This window comes from Enhydra lutris, unplaced genomic scaffold (assembly GCF_002288905.1).
Source record: "Enhydra lutris kenyoni isolate GAN:26980312 unplaced genomic scaffold, ASM228890v2 scaffoldscaffold1, whole genome shotgun sequence".
NCBI classification, from domain to species: domain Eukaryota; kingdom Metazoa; phylum Chordata; class Mammalia; order Carnivora; family Mustelidae; genus Enhydra; species Enhydra lutris.
The window spans coordinates 66,673,672-66,696,334 of NW_019154085.1; the positions used below are offsets into that span (position 1 = coordinate 66,673,672).

General features: G+C 34.4%; 1 protein-coding gene across 1 annotated transcript in view; it reads left to right on the top strand.

The window, feature by feature from the left end:
- LOC111141672 (ubiquitin protein ligase E3 component n-recognin 3 (putative)) overlaps positions 1–22,663 on the top strand; it is a 246,766-nt gene that overhangs the window by 48,022 nt on the left and 176,081 nt on the right. Inside the window, exons 6-10 of the mRNA XM_022494416.1 lie at positions 3,524–3,590; positions 9,971–10,101; positions 11,458–11,686; positions 18,068–18,247; positions 18,815–18,948. Coding sequence (XP_022350124.1) covers positions 3,524–3,590; positions 9,971–10,101; positions 11,458–11,686; positions 18,068–18,247; positions 18,815–18,948 — 741 coding nt within the window. The remainder of the gene's footprint in view (positions 1–3,523; positions 3,591–9,970; positions 10,102–11,457; positions 11,687–18,067; positions 18,248–18,814; positions 18,949–22,663) is intronic.

Sequence of the window (22,663 nt, forward strand, 5' to 3'; positions counted from 1 at the left end):
GGCCTTTTAGCGTTTATGCTAGATGTTGGCAGGAACCCAGTGGTCAAAAATGAAATGCCTAGGTTTTGACCCTCCCATCCCTCCAACACTGAATAGTTGACAAGCTAGAGGTCCCTGCTTTGTACTTGTAAAGTTGATTTAAAGTAAACAATCTCAGATTATAGTGGCTTACTTAAGTCTGTGTTTCATTTTATTGTTCTAGTCTTCAAGATCTTTGGATTTTATTTTTATAACCCGATATGTTAAATATTCCTTTTATCCTTGTATATTCTGTATTAACAGCCTTTGAGTATTATTTTAACCATCTGTGAATTTACCAATTTCTTTTTATGGAGGTCGTATTTTTTTCATCTGCTTAGTAAATTCATAAAATAAGAAAGGTTAATTTGGTTGTAAATTTTACAGGCTAGGAGTTTGAATGGGTTTTTGGGATCTTATCTCATTTTGGACGTTATATATATTTTGTGCCTGAAACACATGTGGTAAGGTGTCACTTCCCTGCCCAGGTATTATTTAAGATTTCAAAAGTGTTTTTCTGGGCTGCACAAATGCTCTCTGGATAGAGGTTGTACTTGATTTATTTCCTTCCTTGTCCATTGAACTATGATTTTTTCCCAGGGTTCTTTCTCTGCTGCTTCTTCATGGATAAATAGGGAAGAACTAAAACTTACTATCATGGATTTGGGGTTGGGTGTGGCATTGTGGTTCTGATAACTGTATTTTCATCTTCTTTAATCCTGAACTTCCCACTTCTGGGAGTTCTTCCGGTTGTTAGAAGTATTGTTTTTTCTCAAGACAAAATGTGGGACTTGTAATAGATAGCATAGTAATCAGTTATCTTGAGCAGATCGTCACAGGATTGGAAATCAGAACCATATTTAAAATTTATTTATTAACTTAAAACTATAATCCATATTCATTGTTGAATAAATAGAAAGTAAATGTTAACAAAAATATAAAATTATATATTACTCTATTATTTAGAGGTTGCTAATTGTAGACATCTGTATTCTAACAGATTTTATATGTAGTATATTTTAATAGTTTAATGGTTTCATCCTATACATGCTACTCTATAACCTGCTTTTCTCACTAATGACAGTTTTGAACTTCATAAGGAATATATTTTAACAGGTTTTATATGTGTATGTTATCAGTACTTAAATGTTTCACACTCTTTATGCTATTCTATATAGCATGCCTTTTTAATTTTTAATAATGGTTTTTGAAGAAATATCTGATCACAATGAAAATAGAGCTCTAGCATTGTTTTCCTTAGAGTACAGGTATGCTCTGATTTATTTACCTAATCACCTGCTGTTGGAAGCCAAAGTTTCTTTTATTTTGTGTTACAGGTAACATTATGATAAATAGTTATTCATCTAGTCCTTATTCACTTGTCTGTTTCTTTAGGATAAATTCCTATAACTAAAACTTCCGTTGCAATGATAAATATACCTAACGGCTTTTGACATGTTGACAAATGGCCATTCAGAAAAATTGCAAGAGTATGCATTTTTCTCTCCCTTCCTTTAATCTCCCTTCCTAGCTGTATTTGATAATCTACCATGATGTGAAACCCAACTTACTGGTCTGTTTCTAGACTTCATCGTTGTGGTTTTGTTCATACTGTCTTTTCTTGGAATGGCTTTCCTCTCCATGCATTGGTTAATTTTACTTGTTTTTTAGACTGTAAGGTTGGGAAATTTATAGAACTTTGTTATGCCATGACCATTGCTTGATCAAGGATGCTCTTTTTATAGGGAGTTTGTATTTGAAATTATGAAGTAATCCTAGCCTGGGTTATAGATTTTTTCCCCCCCAAATTTGTCTTTTCTCTGAGGATTGGGAGAACAGTTTTACAAATGGCTTATAGCTAGATCTCACACTTTAGAACCCTCTGGACCCTGTGTCATGATTTTATATTCTTGTGTCTTATTTTTGTCTCTTAAGCCTCCAAATGTCATTTTCGCAAGTTACTCCAAGAGAAAGTGAAGGTGGTAGAAGAGGAGAGTGTAGTTTGACTGTCAGTACTGCTGCCAGGTGGTAGGTGGTCAGAGAGTACTGGCAAAGGTGGGGATTCATAGAGAGGGCATACGGAAGTGCTGGGTAAATGCTAATTGACAGAGCTAAATGGTGTCTTTGGAAAATCAAACCCCTGAGGATGGATGCTAGGTTTGCCAGAAAACTGAAGTTAAGGCTGTGGTGTGTAGGCCGAGAAAGCCATACTAGTTGATAAAACAGCAGCATGAAGCCAAGACTACTTTTCTGCTTTGGAGATTTGGTGGGCTGTAATTGAGAAAGTACCTGGGAATTTGTACCAGAGTTCTAACTGCCACCACCAGCACAACACCATTGTTAGTACAGCAAACTACCACATGTCTTTATAAGATCATTTGGCTCATATATGTTGGAAAATAGGAAAAAGATGTCAGTATTATATGGAGGTTTGGGATTCCTATGCAGTCTTTCCTAGTTCAGGAGAACTAGGATAATGGGGTGTAGAATCCTATCCTTTAGCTGGAGGGGAAAAAACGTGAATTCTGCTGCGAAGGAACCTTTTCAGCAACATTTAAAGAAATTTAGAAATGAGCACTTGCATCCAGGGCTCCCTCCCCAGGAGGCACACTTCTAGCTTCACATTGGTTGCAGAAGAGGCAGGCTGTTGCTTCCTCTGCTCCTTTTCCCTCTGTGCTTTCTTAGCTGGCTAGGTTCCCGTTCTGTTGTTGTGATGCTGTGCTAACATCCCCTGAGACAGCCTCAAACCACTGCAAGATGTTGGTGTGGGCATCCAAATGATATCCCCAGAGACGGATTATTGCTTTTGTTACTTCTCTGGTTACAAACTTGAATAGGTTGTGAGTGGTCTGCCCACCTTTTTTTCTCCATAGGCTTTGTTATTTTTCATGTGAGTTTTTTTCAGGAATGAATATATCACATATAAGCAGAAATGCTTGTATTTCCTTCTTGGATTTTTTTCCCTAAGTATCTTAAATTTTTTTTTTTAAACTGTCAAGTTTAGCTTTTAATGTCCTATATTTATTTTTCAGAATTTGATTTTTTGAACTCATTTTTTTCTCTCAGATCCTTCAAAGCCTTTTCTCTATTCATTGTTTTAGCCCTCTTCCCTTGCTCTCCTTTCTTCCTATGCTAATCTGCTTCCCTCCTCCTCTTTATATTCTTTGTGCATTTGATGTTACATTTATAAGATTAGGAAAGTTTTTTTAATAGGAAATTTTTTATTTTGACATTTTCGGGTTTTATAAGTCTTTCATTAAAAGCACAGATTTAATTTAAGAGCTCTTGTATTTTAATACTAAGGATTTTCATTATATATTATGCTAATTTTAAAATAAAAAATTTTATTACGGTATATACATAAAAGTGAAATGTGGTGATTAATACTATGTAAGCATGCCTGTGTTACATGTTTAACGTAATTTATAAGCATATTTCTACTTTATGTGAAATGTATACATTCATGAATAGGACTGTATATGATGCTAATTTTGTTTTCCTCCAGGAGGATCAGGATGGGAGTCAAGGTCTGGGCAAGAGAAAGAGGGTCAAACTAAGCAGTAGCACCAAAGGTATTTATATTTAATTTTTTACTTGTGTAAAAAGCTAAAAATGAAAAACAAGAAACAGACTTTTTACTACAGACACAAACTGATAGTTAACAGAGGGGAGGTAGGTGGGAGGATGGGTTAAACAGGTGATGGGGGATTAAGGAGTGCGATTGTTGTGATGAGTACCAGGTGGTGTATGGAAGTTTTGAATCACTCTGTTGTATACCTGAAACTAATGTGACACTGTATGTTAATTAACTGGAATTTAAATGAAAACTTAAAAAAAAAGATAAAAATGTTTAATCATTAAGAACACTTGGTGAGCTAGCCATTTTGAAGGGAGAGTTATGTTCTTACATTTGTCTAATGATGGAGAAAGTATTGTTAGGGGGGTGATTGTGGGGGACCTCAAAAGCAAATGAAACCCTTACTATTGGAATTTTGTTTATTTATTTTTTTTCATAAGATGTGCATTATTGTATTTGAGCTGTTAAAAAAGTGAATCTTTTCAATGATTCTTTGATTTGGATCCAGTGTTTTTGGTATAAAGTTTAGATTGAGTTACGTCTTTTTATAATCTGGGGTATGTAGTTTCTACAGTGAAAAAACATAAGTATGGGAGAGATGGTGAGAGAGAGAGGTGGGAGGTGGGAGAGAATAAAAATGAGTGGCACTTTTTTAAGGGTTCAGTAAGGGCTCAATATATTTGCTCAGAGGAGGAAGTAGGTATGTCTGTAGTAAGGGACTAGATTAGTGATAATAATGAGTAATATTTATTGATCTTTTTGTACATGCTAGACATAGTGCCAGGTATTTCACATAAGTTGGTTCATTTAATTCTTAAAGTCACCATACAAAACAGTAATTATTATTATTATTATTATTGTTATTGCTGTTATTACTATTTTATGAATGAGGAAATGGAGGCATGTTAGAGATCACAACTAATGAGAAATAGATCCTTAATTCAAATACCAGAGCCTAAGCTGTTAAATCACTGTTTTCTTGACCCTTACTAAAAAATTTTCTAGAGTACTTGTTACTCGTTGACAGCCTATGCTCTGGATTTTTGCCATGGATTTCCAGATCTTAACATGGTCTATATCCTGGGATAGTATGGTCTGTCTGTTAGAGAGTCTCCAGAGGTTGAATTATTATTTTGATGAGAAGAAGATAATTATTATTTCTGGTGCTGAGTGTATCTCTTGGAATATTTACAGCTGCTTGGAAAGGTGGAACAAGCAGGCAGTTTCAGTTGAGGCTCATTTTGTAAGTCTGTTCAGAGTTAGTTATGCTGCTGCATTTAACTTGGGGCTCCTAGTGTTGGGGACTGCTCAAGATCCTTCTAGCCAGACTAAGAAGACAGTAAACAGATTAACAGGAGAAAATAAAATTTAATGGTGTATGTATGGGGAATTCATACAGATGTGGAAATTCCCAAAACAGGCAAAATAAAGTATATAGGTGATTCTGAACTAGGGAGAAATGGGTAAGGGTCTGGAACTTCAAAGGGAAGACATGCAAATCACATAAAAATGGGAAAGAGTAAATATTTGATAAATAAATATTTGCTGGGCCTCTTAGAAACAATGGGACACAGGTCTTGCTAGGTTCCTCCCTGTCTACCATACTTAGTTTATATCATAATGTAGTTATCTATGGTGATAGCTCTCTTTCTGGAGCAGGTCCTCTATCTGAATTCTTTTTAGGTTGTTGATGGGGAAGGCAAAGAGGTTTTCCTGAATCTGCTGGATTTTGATTGCTTTTGTTTGATATAGTTGACACACAAAGTTACATTAGTTTCAAGTATACAACTTAGTGATTTGACAAGTTTCTACGTTATGATATGTTCACAAGTGTAGGTAGCTACCATCTGTCCTGTAACATCACTATTGCAGGATCACTAACTGTATTCCTTATGGTCTGCTTTTTATTCCTATGACTTACTGATTCCATAATTGCAGGCTGGTATCTCCCTCTCTCCTTCACTCTTTTTTGGTTATCTCCCCACCTGTTCTGTTCTGGCAACCATCAGTTTGTGCTGTGTATTGATAGGTCTGATTCTGCTCTGTGTGTGTGTGTGTGTGTGTGTGTATGTGTGTATACACATATATATTTACATATATATATTTATATTTTAGATTTCGCTTATGAGTGGAATCATATGGTATTTGTCTTTCTCAGTTTGACTTATTTCACTTAGCATAATATCCTCCTCTAGGTCCATCATGTTGTCTTGTGACAATCCCATCCTTTATTATGGGTGCCTAATGTTCCATTGTGTATATATACCACATTTTCCTTATCCATTTGTCTGTTGATGGAAACTTCCATATCTTGGCCATTGTAAATAATGCTGCAGTAAACATAGGGGTGCATATATCTTTTCAAATTAGTGTTTTGGTTTTCTTCGTTTAAATACCCAGTAGCGGAATTACTGGATGACATGGTATTTCTGTGTTTATTTTTTTGAGGAACCTCCTCATCTTCATACCAAAGGAGTCCATCTTGGGGTGGCCTGCCCTTGGCTCAACCCTAGCAAAGGGCATGAAATTTGATCTGTGGTCCAGGATGCACATGTGTACACATGTTCCCCTTCTTCCTTGCCTAGCAGGGAAATTGTGATGCCTGAAGGAAGTTAGAACTCATATGGTGACCTGGCCTTTTACTTACCAGAGTTGTCTGTGTGTTTACCTGAGTCCTTGACATACATCTGAGTTGAAGTGGACTCTTAGGTACATACTTGAGTTTCAGTTTTAGGGATGTCTAAAAAAAAAAAAAAAATACTTGATATGGTGTGAGAGATCATTGATTTCCTACAGTCTGGTCAAATGTTGGGTGAAGATACTTTCTATGGAGACTTAAAATTGAAGCTTATTTTAGTCCTGATTTTTTTTCATATTTGAGATTAGATTATCTTCTCTTCTTTCCTCCACTGGTGAGAAGTGCTACAGAGATTTAAGACTTGATCAGTTACCATTTTTGCTTTAAGTATGTGCATGGAAGAAATGGCTTTTTGAATTAGTAGAACCTCTGTTTTCAAAAAGTGGTAGTTGTTTTTGAAGATAACAGAAGTCCAAGAATTGGTTTAGTTTTTGTAAGAATTTGGTTCAGTGGTTTGAAAGTGAGCTGAAAATAAAAGATAGTAATAGGCAAGAGGTTGAGGCACTGTGCCACATTCACTGTCTTGTCTCTAAACCTAAATTTTAAGGATGAAGAAACTGAGGCCTATAGGGCTTCAGCTAATGTGGCTGAGATTATTGAGCTCCTGAGTTATGGATCCTGGACTCTGCTGTCTAATGAAAATCTTTATGTTACTCATGCATTTGTACCACATACTGATTGCTCTAAAATCTCTTTTTACAGTTTGGCTTAAGGTAGTTTAGGCATTCTAAAAATCATGACAATTTAAATCCAGATTTTAAAGACAAATATGTCATTATGCATAACTAATGGAAGCATTCTAACCACATCTCCATAGCATAACACAAAGCACATCACTCATGTTTTAAATATCTTGGGGAAAATGACATCACTTATTTTAAGAACAATGACAGTGAAGATACTGTGGTTTTTTTTCTTTGGCGATGAAAAAATGGAATTGTACATAATTGCAGTTATTTTTATTTTAGTAGAAGTTATAGAAGGTTCATTTGGATAATTTATTTTAAAAAATGAATACCTTTTTCTATATATATATATTATATTATATATATATGTGTATATATATTATATATATATATATATATTATATATATATATATATATAAAATAATTATGGTAGCTCCAGGCTTTCATTTGGCAAATGCAGACTTGCAGAGTCATAACTGAGTTCTCAGGTTAATACTACAAGTTTTTTTAATTTTGTAAATATTTTTAGAAACACTTATCTTTGAGATTTAATTAATTTATTTTTTTGGTAGTCTAAAATTTTCAGTCATATTAGTGCTAAATGAATTGTAAGAATTAAACTGACATCAGTAATATGCTCTGGGTTATATTCAAAATTAGAATATAATTTTGTCCACCTGATTCACTTGGGCCCTAATTTTATTTTTTTGGCTTTGACTCTGTCAGTGTGTGCCTTTGAATATATTTTACCTCATTTTTTGCAAGATTTATTTATTTCTATTTTTAAAATAATTGTTGTATCCTGGGAATGATCTAGTTCAGGAGGAAGAGATTTCTGTTTTATCAGTAGAAAATTCCGAGATTTAGAAAATAAAGAATAAATAGTTTCCACTGGGATGTATAGTATAATTATATTTATATATATATATTTTTTGAAGATTTTTATTTGTTTATTTGACAGACAGGGATCACAAGTAGGCAGAGCAGCAGGCAGAGAGAGAGAGAGAGAGGGAAGCAGGCTACCTGCTGAGCAGAGAGCCTGATGTGGGGCTTGATCCTAGGACCCTGGGATCATGACCTGAGCTGAAGACAGAGGCTTTAACCCACTGAGCCACCCAGGCGCCCCTGTATTTATATTTTTATCGCTATTAAATATTGCTTATACCAAAGGCAGACTGAAAGGGAGTTAGGAAATTGGGATATAACTTTTGCCTCTCTGTAGTTAAATTCGTAGTATCTCCAGAATAATGGAGATTCTAAAGATTATTCTAAAAATAATGGGTTATTATTAACAGAAAAATTGGGTTAAAGTTATGTCTAATAATTATTTATTCAAGCCTGTTAAAATCAGAATGTTTTAGGGGCACCTGGGTGGCTCAGTGGGTTAAAGCCTCTGCCTTCGGCTCAGGTCACGATCCCAGGGTACTGGGATCGATCCCCACATCGGGCTCTCTGCTCAGCAGGGAGCCTGCTTCCTCCTCTCTCTCTGCCAGCCTCTCTGCCTACTTGTGATCTCTGTCTGTCAAATAAATAAGATCTTTAAAAAAAAATCAGAATGTTTTAAAGAAGAATCAAGAGAGATATGGCATGCTTATTGATGGCCTGCTTATTGTTACATTTTTTTAAAAAAGATTTTATTTATTTTAGAGAGAGAGTGTGTGAGTGCAAGAAGGGGAAGGAGCAGAGGGAGAGGGACAAGCACACCCTGCGCTGAGCGTAGAGCCAAATGTAGGGCTAAATCTCAGGACCCTGACATGACGACTTGAGTCGAAATCAAGAGTTGGATGCTTGACTGAGCCACTCAGGTGCCCTTATTGTGACATTTTTAGACCTGAGGAGATGTGGTGTGACCACATTACTCAATAATAGGAGAACTGTGAGACTGAGGTAGGGTAGGGTTAATTGAAAAAATGCTTCAGGGTTACTCTATAAGATAACTTGAACTATAATTCAATTTAGGGCTATACATGGGTATTTTGTCGTATGTGATATTATTTTTTAGAATCCTTTGTTTAACTCTAGTCCTTGTGAAAGCATTATCACTGAACCAATCCATTCACAGTTGACACTTGCTGTATCCTCTAAAATGTCCTTTTAATGGACCTGATAATCCAGAGCGGTAGCCCAAGCCCAAGATCATTTGCTCCAACAAAGATGAAGTCAGAATTTTGTAGTTCTTTTTTAGGGAAAGACACTAAGGTGAGAGAAAGAAATAGCCAAAGTATTAAAAATATTCAGTTCATTATATACCTGTTGAGACCTTTCTGTTGACTCAGTGTGACAAGGTTGCAGAGATTAGTAGGAGACAGAGTAGTCCTCAAGGAATAGCTTAGAAATTGGCTGTGTAGTAATTTTATCCCTTTTTGAATCCTTGTATTTAAAAGGGGCATCCATTTTCTGTTTCCCTATGCATAAAGAAGGGCATCTTGAGTCCAGAGCAAGTAAGAATGTATAACATTCTTTATAATTTTCCTGGTATATTCTTACTAGATAAGAAGTAAATGCTTCTGTATATACTAGAGTAAGCAATACATTAGTAATTACTTCCTGTAGCAAAATTAGTATTTCATTTCTGGAGAACAATTTTGAAGAAATAAATTATTGAATCCTATATCAATTTCCCCCCTTTTCTCTAAAAACTAAAAATGAAGAGATTCAATAATTTTGGGCTTTATGGCTTTAATATTTTGTTTTTAGCTTAAAATTATTAATTACTATTAGTATTAGTATAAATACCATAAATATTGTTCTTGTAGGATAATTATTTTGAATCTTAGAAATTTTAGATAAATGGCTTATGTTAAGGGCAAATAATTATTTTTTTAGTAACTGCTTCCTATTTAAATATAAGGATTAAGTATTTTATTGTTTACCATGGAAATTGTAGAAACCTGGATTGATGATGTCAGTATTATTGAATTATTGAAAGGGTGTCCTTAATTTGTAGATACACTCAAGTGTTTAAAGTTAATGGTTATTAATTATAGTAAGGTTTAAATGAGATGAGCAGCTTAAATCATTAGGTGATAAGTTTTCTTTTTTTTATGTAGATCAATCTATAATGGATGTTTTGAAACATAAAAGTTTTCTAGAAGAACTGTTGTTTTGGACTATAAAGTATGAATTCCCTCAGAAGATGGTAACTTTCTTACTCAACATGCTTCCAGATCAAGAGTATAAGGTATCTATGTTTTTTCCCTTCTTTTCTGAACTTTGCTCCTCTTTCTTTACCTTTTCATCATGAAATTTTTTGGTTTGTTTTTAAGCTGTGTCTTATTTTATTGTAGCTTTGAGGACTGAGATAAAACTAATAAAAAGCATTAGCTTATTTTGTTGTCAAAATAGGTTTTGCACAAAAAGCACAGGATCATAGATCTGAGGCAAAGCAGTTTACAAAGCAGTATTCCTAAGAGTAGTCTGTCTGCATGGAACTTGGTCCAAAGAGAATGCTGGGAGACAAACAAAAAAATAATTGCACAAGTAAATATGTAGTCAATTAAATTGTGGTAGGTTCTCCAAAGGAGAGTTACAAAGTGCTATGAGAATGTTTAAGGGGTCAGCTGAATTTAGATTGTGGGATTATAGGGACTTCTGGCTGGTTCAGTTGGTAGAGCTTGCTATTCTCGATCTTGGGGTGATGAGTTCAAGACCCATGTTACGTGTAGAGATTACTTTAAAAAAAAAAGTGGATTGTGAGGTTAGGTTTGAGAAAATCACAGGGTTAGTTGCTGCTGGCCATAAGCGTTAAAGAGAGAACAGTTATTGACCTATATACACACGTAGATAGGTGAAGACTGTAGTTCCAGAGGGTCTAGACTCTCACTTATGACCATCATGTGATTATGGCAAAGTGACACAGCCTAGTGTATGATGAAAAGAAAATAAATTATGCTATCCTTCTTCTTCCTTTTTTTCGGCTGTAGTTCTCCTTATGGTTTATATAATAAAGCCTCTTTAGGAGTTACACTTTAATGAATAATGGCATTGTTTTATGTCTTTATACCTGGTTAAGAAAAGAAGAAGTGGTGTGTATGGTACATAGAGAGAGTATTTATTTACTCAGATAGTGGTCAGTTTTCCAGTCAAATAGGAGAAGACATTTCTTTTGGAGTTAATCACATTGATTCTCTTGATTTTAATTATATTAAATCCTCTGGTATGGTTTTAAGCTGAGACTTTAGATTTTGTTGTTAAAGTAGATAGCACAGAACAAAGATACCTACTTCGACATTAGTGAATTGATATATTTGTAACCAAAGTGAAAATTGGCATTTTTAAATCATGATACTTAAAATTGTTCTAAAACTTTAATAATTTAAAATGTCTATTAAAATTTTTTTAATCATCCAAGTATTTTGCTAATGTTTCAGACAAAAGAATGTGACTACCATCATCATTGAAATAACTTTTAAAATTTCTGTGGGTGTCATCATAAGCTAATAATAGCTCTAAAATGTTAATATAATATATTGGAAAATGCGTTATAAAACTCAAAGTTAAACTAATATGTTTTTTCTTCCTATTTAAAAATTTACAGGTTGCTTTCACAAAAACGTTTGTTCAGCATTATGCTTTCATTATGAAAACACTGAAGAAAAGTCACGAGTCAGACACAATGTCTAACAGAATTGTGCATATTAGTGTTCAGTTGTTCAGCAATGAAGAGTTAGCCAGACAGGTAACAGAAGAATGTCAGCTGCTGGATATTATGGTCACTGTGCTATTATACATGATGGAAAGTTGCCTTATTAAAAGTGAGCTACAAGGTAAACTCAGAATTATTTCACTAGTTTTATTATTGGTATACTTTGTGTAACTAGTCTTAAAAACCTCCTTACATGCTTAAAATAGCTTTAAAAATATTATGAAGTAATACATCTTTGTTAAAGAATTTTTTGAAAATTTTCATCAAAATTTAAAGATAAACTTTATTATTTTTAAGGCAAACTTTAAAATTACCTTTAGCTTTGTTATTCACAAATAGCTGTTAACAGTTTTGGATAGTTCTTTTCTGTCTTTTTGTATGATACGAGTATATTTACAGATTCAAATAATACTTAAAAAATATGCTGCTATATTGTATGTGTTGAAACATGTTTTTTAATGGTTGCAGGTATTAATGTCATATGGCTTTACCATAATTTAACCATTTCTTTATTAGTCATGTACCTATTTTTTTATTATAAATTTTTATTATCTGCCTTAGACATTTTTATATGCCTGTAGTTTTAAATTTAAAAGTTGAAATAAATCTTCCCTTTTTTTTTTCCCTTAGAGAGGTCTTTAGTTTTTTTCTTTTGTGCCCACTATATGATTGATACTCCTCAAACTACTATAATATTTCTAGCATCTCCTCCCATTCTCATTTCACTGTGGTCTTTCATCTTAACTTTACCTCCCTGTAATAATTTGTTTTATTTGAGTATTTGCTGTGTACAGGGCACTGTATTAATACCATTCATATGTTGTCTCAGTTACGTTTCTGAACAGTTCTCTGAGATTGGTATTATTATTATCCATATTATTCCCACTTTAAAGATGAGTAAGTTGAGGCTTAGAGAAGTTAACGCATTTACCATAGGTTAGACAGCTAGTAAATGACAGAGCCAAGGTCTTTTTATCTCCTGATGTCTACCCTTAACCATGACACAAGGCAGGTCCACATTGATAGTACTGTGTCTTACAAGTTGGCACATGGGGCTAAACTTTAACAACATACCTGAGATTAAATCTTAGGACCTTTCCATTGTCTTTGGAGGAGAGATCTTGTAGTTGAGACTTGCTTTGTTTCACTGTTACCTCCTTTTGCATATCAGCTACTATTTTCTCTCTGTTTTCATGTCATCCATTCTCAAGTGATACCATAACCTGAAAATTGGTGTATGCTCAGTGCGGTATGCAGTGCTTATATATGCTAATGATAGCTAGCTAAAATGATAGCTATCAGCTTTTGAGCACTCACTATGTGCTATGCTCTTTCCTCAGTACTCTGTATGATGTCATTTAACTGTGAAGTAGATACTGTTTTTTTCCATTTTATAAGTGAGGGAACTGTGGCTTAGGGAGTTGAAGTCAATGATCTATGGTTTTGTAGCTGTAAATAGTAAGGCTAGTTGTCTGAATTAAACCTGTACTCCTGCCCACTATGTAAGTCTGTCTTCCTGTTGTAGGTATAATGGGAGCATAATACATTATTTACATTAAGCAATATATCTCTTCACCTTTTTAAAGGAAAATTTAAAAGGTGCTTTGTATTATAGCTCTTCTATTTTCAGATAAGATGACCCTTTCTTTTGAAGATTAAGCTACATATATTACATGTATTGCTTGTTCTTTTTTGAAATGGTATCTATTATAATTCATTTGTATCAATGATATTCTTATATATCAAAATATATATTTAGAGAAAGACTTTCCCCTAAAAGAGTATTTTTAATTTATAAACTAGAAAACTTTAATTTTAAAAATTGTTTTGAAATTTTAAAGATATTATTTGTTTGAGAGAGAAAGAGAGGTGGGGCAGGACAGAGGGAGAGAGAGTGTCTTCAGTGGACTCCATACTGAGTATAGAGCACAACGCCAGGCTCTATCTCATGACCTTGAGATCATGACCTAAGCTGAAATCAAGAGTCAGATACTTAACTGACTGCACCACCCAGACCCCGCTAAACTAGAAAACTTTTTAAAGTTAGAAGTATCTGCTCTTTTGGAAAGCATCTGGAGTTCTTTTTTCTTGACTAAATGGTTTAGCTGTGCTTATTAGTTACATATTGTTTGTACTTGATCTTTAAGGAAGAATGTTTGAGAAGATGTGTTTCATTCTCATATTTTTTCTGTAGCCAGATTTCTTGAAAGAGTTTGTTTGTTTCCTTGCTTTTTAGTCACTCAGTAACTGACTTCAGTCTAGTGTCCACTTCCACCATTTTGTTGCTCTCTCTGAAATTGTTTGTGACTCCACTGGTCACATGTTCTATTTTTCCCTGAATGGCTCCAAGTAATGCTATTGTTCTGACATAGTTATTCATACAATCTCCTTTACTCTCAAAAGTGTCCCATTTTATACAGTAAATTATGGGATCACCCTTTTCATGACATACATGATGGGGAAACCTGTGGCCACTCTTCGGACCTTATCTTTACTGATTTTCAGCAGCGTTTCACACTGTTGATTGTCTGTTCTTTCTGTGGCCCAAAGCTCTTTTCTTCTTCTCCTGTTGATGTTGGTGTTTTTTTGGCACTTTGTCCTGGTATTTTTGCTCTTCTCACTTTTCCTATATTTTCTAAAATCATACTGCAAAGTCTTATTTTTGCCTTCTGTATGTACTTGCCTTCTAATGCAGTTAATCTATTCTGAAAATTCTTACACAAATTGAATTTTCTGGAAGCTAAGTAGCTGGTGGTAGCATTGCTAAGATCTTTAAGTATAAATGTATTTCTTCTAGCAGTAAATTACATTATTTCTAAGCCAAGGTCTAAAATGGTTTTTAGCTCCCATGGTGTTTTAGTCCTCTTTTAAAAGTAGCATTATGTTTCATGATACATATTTACTGGCTTTCTAAAAGCACCATAAACTTTCCTGTTCTTACATCAAGAGTATTAGAATAGGCTTTAAATATTTTGAACTACCTATAACTAGCTACAGATATTACAATAGGATCTCTATACTTTGTTTTTTTAATAGATCTATCTAGCTTTTGCAGAAATTTTCATTAGACAGTATTTGAAAATTTTGTCTATACTATTAGTAAACATAGAAGCTGATACAATGAGAATTCACATGGGCACAGCAATAGCTAAAGATTAAAAGGAAAAAACCTCTAGTAGTAAGCGATCACTACCTTACACTTTTACTTTGTTATATTTTCTTCTGTACCGTATTACTTTGTGATTCTAAATATAGCTATTCATATCGCTGAAATTTTATAATTTGTCTTATGAAACAAACTGTATAAAATGGAAACTTAAAACCATATGTTGCAGGGATGCCTGGGTGGCTCAGTTGGTTAAGCATCCGACTCTTGATTTCAGCTCAGGTCGTGATCTCAGGGTCATGAGATCGAGCCCCGTGGTGGGCTCTGCACTGGGTATGGAACCTGCTTAAGATTCTCTTTCTTGCTCCCTCTGCCCCTCTCCCCCACACTCTCGTACACACTCTCTCTCACAAAAAAAAAAAACTAAAAAAAAAACAAAACAAAAAAAAAAAAAAACAAAACCCAAGCCCACCCCCAAACCCCCAAAGCCATATGTTGCATAGCCATAGGAATGTCTATAGATGTACTAATTCCAGATTGTTCTGTCCTGCATATTAAACTGTTTATTGAGCTGTATTCTTTGAATGTCTGCAAGTACTTCAAACACACAATGTCCACACCAAAAATTCCTTCTTATCGCTCCATCAAGCTTGCTTCTTTTCCATTATTGTGTGTGTGTGAGTGTGTATATATGTATGCATATATGAGTACACAAGTGTGTGTTTTGGTACCACTGTCAACCACCTATGCAGCTGCCCAACTTAAAAACCTGTGGGTCTTTTTTGACTTCTTCGTGCTTCTTGTAGATTTAATAAACATCATCAAGTCTGCATTTGAACCTTCTAAACATCTTTAAATAGCTGTTCTTTTCATCTTTACATCTTCATGCCACCACCATAGTTCAAGCCATTGACATCTCTAGGCCTCATACCACTAGCCATCATCACCTTCCTTTGGTCACTTTCCACACTACACTTTTGATCATGTCCCTGTCTCTCAACCCTACCCCCCAGTGGCTTGCCATCCTCTTCACATGAACTCCAAACTCCTGGAGCTGATTTTTAAGGCCCTCTGGCTTCATTTGTGCCACCTATCCCCTGCATTCTTTGTCCCAAAGATTGCATCCTTTTTTTATATTGCTTCCTCTACCTACAACACCATTTCCTCTCCCATCCCTGGTTTATTTGGCTGATCCTAATTCCTCCTTCATTCTGTAGATCTTAGTTTAGACATCACTTCCTAAGTTAGAGTCTTTTCCTGAATTGTAGACTAGCTGTATTTATTCATATGACTTCTTGTACTTTGCCTATGATAGCCGTATCACACTGTCTTACATTAATCTCAGTGGAGAGACTATATAAGTTTTGACTTTTTACCACTTTAGTCTCAGAACTTAAAAGAATACCTGGCCCTCAGTAAGCGCTGAATAAATATTTGTTGATGAGTGAATCTCAGTTGGGGAAAAATAGAAGTCCTAGTCACTTTATTTTACCAAAAGTTCCAAGGTGTTTTTCATAAGAACAGTAGTATTTACAGCAGTGCCAGGAAAATAGTCATTTTGATTTATTTTATTCTGCTTATTCATCTTCTGGTTTCAATTAAATAGAACAGTGATTTTCAGTGTTTAAAAAATTTCAAATTCCATCATCACTGAGCACTGTCCCATTAACATCAACTGCCCACCAACTCATGGCGGCAGCAGTTGTCAGTCAGAGATGGCTTTCTAACTCAGGTGACGTGGTTTGTAGAAGCCCCACTTCTTCATTCAGTTACACTCTCTCTCCTATTGAGAGGCACTAAAAGAGTACATACTTAACTTTGTGGGTCCTGTTCTTACATACTATTAAATTTAAGAGTTAGGTAAAATAATTTCATGGACTGAAACCTAAATTTAATGTATGGAAAATAAGAAGTACAGTAGAAGCCTCTTCACTGATGAGTTTATTTTTATTTTTAAAAATATTTTAAACTTCTAAAAAAGATACTGTTTGTTTGTGAGAGAGTGAGCTCTTGTGCTCAAGAGAGAGAGTCCACACCAGTTGGGGGGAGGGGTGAAAGGAGAGGGAGAAGCAGACACCCCACTGAGCGGGGGCTCCATCCCAGGGCAAAACCCTGAGATCAGGGCCTGAGACGAAGGCCAGTGCTTAACCCACTGAGCCACCCAGTGCCCCCACTGATGAGTTTCACAAGTAGATGGTTAGTTGAAAAAGTTGGTTAAAGTGAGTTATCATTAAAAAAATTATACATGTATTAAACAGTGCATTTTAACTTAAAATACAGAGATGCTTGTTCATTCTCTAATCTGTTAATTTTGGGCAAAGCATTTTTAAGTTTTGGTTTCCGTGTCTGGAGTTCTCCCTCATCACTTCTGTAAGGCATCATCTGTGATTTCCAGTTTCAGTTTCTTTGGAGTTAAAACAAAAAATCTGTATAAAGCAATCTGAGTGCAAAAATTCTAGGTTTTTATGATTTTTCTCTAAGATTTTTTAGCATTTTCTTAGATACTTTTATTGTCTCTCAAAAGCTTATGATCCAGTTTTTGTCATACCTGTCTTTATATTTCATCAGTTTATGTACTTTTAATTTAAAATTTATAATGAAAAGAACAGTTAGCATGAACAGAAACAAAAATGGACTCTGGATAAGCATATATCTTGGCTTATGTACTAGGGAGCAGGTTACTAGCTTTGTGCATTCTGTATATTATGGGTATTAGTATGCTTTACATTAGGAATGGGGGCTCATTTGTCCAGTGAATTAGTTAATTTGGACTAGATTAGGAGAGCTAATGCATATATGCTGTAGCTTCTAATAGTAAAGATTTGTACATACCTAATCTTTCCCCACCCACAATAATGTAATTAAACTTTGAGGATTTTTTTTAAAAGGCTTAAGTTTATTTATATGTGTATCTTTCATTTTTGGAATACTGTACTTGCTAAAAAGTTACATTTACATATGTTTTGAGTAGAAGAAAGCAATTATACATCACATATAGATTTGTTTGGTAAGATGGAATGAGATTAATCTAGGGATAAAATATTTTATTGATTAGAACTAAAGATACTGCATTATGTTGTTAAAATTAGGAAAATAATAAGGTTTTATGAATATATAGCTAGCTCAGTATCATGTAATATGTTAGATATGTGGTCATAATTATTTTAATGATGTGCTTAGTGTTATGTTAATGTTTCATTTAATTTCCTTAAGATATGTGTCTTTCCCTCATTTTATAGATGGGGAAATTGATTCAGAGTCTAAGTAACACACCATATGTCTGGCTGGAGTTTGAATTGAGATATCCCTGATTCTAATGTATATAATGTGTATTGTTGGTAAAGTTTTTGTTTTTTTAAAACTTATTTATTACTGGGCTGTGTATGTCTGTTTTAGATGAAGAAAATAGTTTACATGTGGTAGTGAACTGTGGAGAAGCATTACTGAAGAATAACACTTATTGGCCTCTTGTCAGTGATTTTATTAATATCCTTTCTCATCAAAGTGTGGCTAAGAGATTTTTGGAGGACCATGGTTTGTTAGTTACATGGATGAACTTTGTATCTTTCTTTCAAGGTATGAATTTTACTTTTTTGTCAATTTTTTTAGTTTACAAAATGCCTAATGCAAGACGATCTAATATACTGATTAAAAGATAAAAGCACATCATTCAGGTTACATGTGAACTATCTCATTTTAATTAATATTTGTAAGTACTTTAATCAATTGTTCATGAAAATATATCAGAGTTATGAAAAATACCAAATTATTAAAAAGGAAACAGGAGTGTAAATCCTATACTTTAAATCATTAATCTAGAAATTTCTGATTTATTCTTCAAGAAAGATTTATAACACTTTCATAAAATTTCAAATAGTGTCAATTAAAATAGTTTTGACTTTCTTATTCAACATACTCAATTTAAAGAGACAATTCACAAAGTGTTTCTAAGAAAACCTAGTTTGTAAAAACTTCTAAAAGGACTATTTTACTTCAAATTATTTATTTATTTCTCTACATATCGTGTCATTTATGCCATTTGTGTGCACTGAGTGTTTGGTACTAGGAAGTATTTTACTTGATTTTTAATATGAATACTTGCTTCTATTTGGCAAGGTTTATATCTGCTTTAATTTTTGCAAGGTATGAACTTAAACAAGCGAGAACTAAATGAGCATGTGGAATTTGAGTCTCAGACCTACTATGCTGCCTTTGCTGCTGAACTTGAGGCCTGTGCACAGCCAATGTGGGGGCTCTTATCCCATTGTAAAGTTAGGGTATGTTGAAAATATTTTTGTTAATTTCTGTCTTTACCTTTAAAAGAGCGATTTAAGAAAAAGATTTGTGAAAACATTGATTTGTTTACTCATATATATTAATGGGCAATGTTTAATTGTGAATTCAGCTCTGTGAACACTGACCTGAGACATTAACTACTATTCTTTGGCAAGTTGGAGTTCATTATATTGTCAGATCCTTGCAGCCTTTCCTTACTGTGAATAGTCTTTGGAGCTTTAGAAGTCTCCACATTTATCTTTATTGCTTCATTTTATCCATTATCAGTTAGTTATCTGTTGCTTCTTGTCTTTAAGGAGTGAGAATAGTTCTTAATAACGTTTACATTTTTAAGATTCCAAGCACAAAATTAGTATGCATTTCATACAACTTCCAGTTGTCTACCAAAGGAATCTTAAGAGTAGCATAGCAGCAACATTAATTCTTGTAATTGGATAAGAAAATGATCATTTGTAATTGGATATACTTGTGTCTTTGTATACAAATATATATTTCACTTCTGCATTTTTAAAGTAGTGGTTTAATGGATCTCCAGAGTCCTTGGATGATCCAGAAAAATGGAATTTCCTGACCCTACTAAACTAAGAACTTGACTGAGCTTTTGCTCTATGGATCTCATGAAGACCAACTGGCAGCGTGTATCCATAAGCATGCTGGACCAGATTTTATAGTGGAAATGTTTTGAAGTCTTGGATTCTTATCTTGGGTCTGCCTTTTTCTATTTGTATTGCTTGGTCAACTCACTTAAAACTATTTGACAGTCTCCTACCTTCTCCTTGTTTTTGAGAAAGCAAAACAAAAGAAAACGGAAACAGGACACTGAAGCCTGCCCTTCATAGGGTTATTATGAGGCCCTCCTCCATATGTTCTTTAAATATATGAGTCCCTTTAATCAGATTTATATTTTCTCTCATGACTTCAGCTCTTCTCCAAATGCATGTGACTTACAACTTTGTTAGTCTAGCCGGGTTCAGATTTCCAGCAGCTCTGGTTATTCATGAAGATCTCATAATAGGTAGATGGATTTTCTCAAGCCACTAACTAACTTATTAAATTCATTGGCCCATACTGTATGGGTCATTTAATGGTGTCATTTAATGTCATTTAATGGTGTCTGAAAATATAGTTATCTAATATAGAAACTTTCTGTCCTTGCTGTGCCAGTTTTATTCAACCTGTTATTAGATACCATGAAATTTCTCTTCTGCTCCAGAAATCCTCCCTACCACTTCTTTCCTGTCTTTTAATTTATTTCCTTATATTTTTAAAATCTGGGTTGTTAAGATAATTTAACTGGTTTTCCTGCCTCTAAATTCTTCCTACTCTTGATCTGTCCCAGTACTGAAATTACCTTTCTAAGCTCTGTGCATCTTTCTCCTTTGCTTAAAGAATCATTAAAATTCTTATCAGTCTACAGGGTAACATCTGTGTTTCCTATAGAGACATTTAAGATCCTCCATCATTTGCCCTTAACTTGTCTCTCTCTCTCTCTCTCTTTTTTTTTTTTTTTTAAGATTTTATTTATTTATTTGACAGGCAGAGATCACAAGTAGGCAGAGAGGCAGGCAGAGAGAGAGGAAGGGAAGCAGGCTCCCTGTTGAGCAGAGAGCTCGATGTGGGGTTCGATGTAGAGCTCGATCCCAGGACCCTGGGATCATGACCTGAGCTGAAGACAGAGGCTTTAACCCACTGAGCCACCCAGGTGCCCCTTAACTTGTCTCTTATAATTCATCTTCCATTTATACCCCTCTGTCTTTCTGCGTGTCGTCACTGGATTGAATACCATTTTTCAACATGTGGTATCCCTCTTTTGGTACCTGTGCATTTGTTCAAACTAATCCCTTTTTGGCTTATGGTCTCTCATTCTTTCTGCTTATTCTTAGATGAGAATCATTTTGGAAGCCTTTTTTTAGTTTAATTTAATTTTTTAATTTTTAATTTTTTAATTTTTTTCAGTGTTCCAAGAAGCTTAAGAATGCATGTGCCTAACCCCCATTTTCAGAGATTTTGATTTATTTGAGTGCAGAAGGACCTTGGCAGTGATTCTAACCAGAGTAAAGAACCACTAGTGTTAGCTCTATAAAAATGCTATTCAGCTGATATGTAATCTGCTCATTAAATTCTTTCAGTCAGGTTTATGATTCTAGTTTCAGTGCTTTCACAGTACTTTGTTTAATTTCCACTGTAGCATTTATCAAAACAAAATAAAACAAAACAAAACAAAACCCTGTTATATAATATGAGGTTCATTTGTTCATTCACTAAAAAAAAATTTTGTTCAATGCTGTTCTTATGCCAGACACTATCTAGACATTATGTAGATGCTTAGGTTTTGGTGTTAAGCCAGATAGACATGGTCCTTATTTTCATGGGGCAGTCTGATGGGGGAGATAGATGTTATGTAGGTAAACACACAGATTCATTTTGTAAGTGCTCTATAGGAGAATAACAGTTTGCTCTGAGAGTAATGAGTGTGGGGGCTGATTTGTCTTGTGCTCAAAAGAGAAGTCAGGACTAAGGTTATAAATTTTAGACCCTTGGTAACGTAAATGGTATTTATCACCAGGGGTGTGGGATGAGATCAAGTAGGGAGAGAAGTGAACCCTGAAGAAAGAACTAACACTGCAACATCAGAGGTAAGGGTGAGGAGAAAACCTAGAGGAGCACAGTATCCTATAAGCCAACAAAAGACAGTGATGGATCAGGGAGGTTGATATGATGTTAATATGAAAAGATCAGTATTTTAGGAAGATTATTCTGACAGTTGTGTTTAAGATGAATTTGGATTATGAAGTTGGGTTTATGTTTATCTCTGATAATGAACTCATTGTTTCTGGGCAGTAGTTTAATTTTTAGCTTTGAAGGCCAGGATTGCAGTGTGTTATGGTTCCCTTAACCTAAGAAGTGAAGAGAATCGAGAAAGCAACCCCATTTAAGAGAATCTGAGAGAGCAGTTTCTCAGTTAAGGGAGTATTTAGTTCCTAATTAAGACATTCTCTTGATGAGCCCCCACATTCTGCCAGACATTGTTCTTCACACTGTATTATTTGTATTATATTCTTAATCTAGTCTTCATTGTATCTCTTATAAAGTAGATAGTATCATCTCTTTCCTGCAGAAGTTAAATAACTTGCTCACGTTCACACAGCTTTTAAGTAGAAGCTGAGTTTGAAAACAAATCCATCTGATTTCAGCTCTTTCCCATTTTGCTGTAATTGTCTGTTAAAAGCAAGATTGTCTAGAGCTTTTTAGCAATACTGTTGTTGGGTTTTAGAAATGTAAGCTAGAAGAAAGACTATTAAAGTAAAACAGCTGTTTTGTTGTTTCTATTCTCTAATTAAAAGATATAAAACTAAAGGATTAACAATAAAAAGAACTTCACCTGGTAGCTTACTTTCTTTGTATGATTGCCCTAAATGCTGTTTGGTTCTTGAAAATGTTAAGAGCTAGTTAAATAACTAATACTATATTGATAACAGATTGGATAAAGGGATGGGACATTTCCAGAATCCTACAAATTTTTGCTTTCCTAACAAAACAAATAAGCTGTAAAATCTCCATCTAGTGGCAGCTTTAGGTAACTGTGGCCCTGACCCTTTGGAGCACGTAACTGCTTGTCACACATAGTGCTAGACTATGATACGGAGCATTTTACAAACATTATTTAATTTGCTTCCTTCACAGTACTAGGAGGTA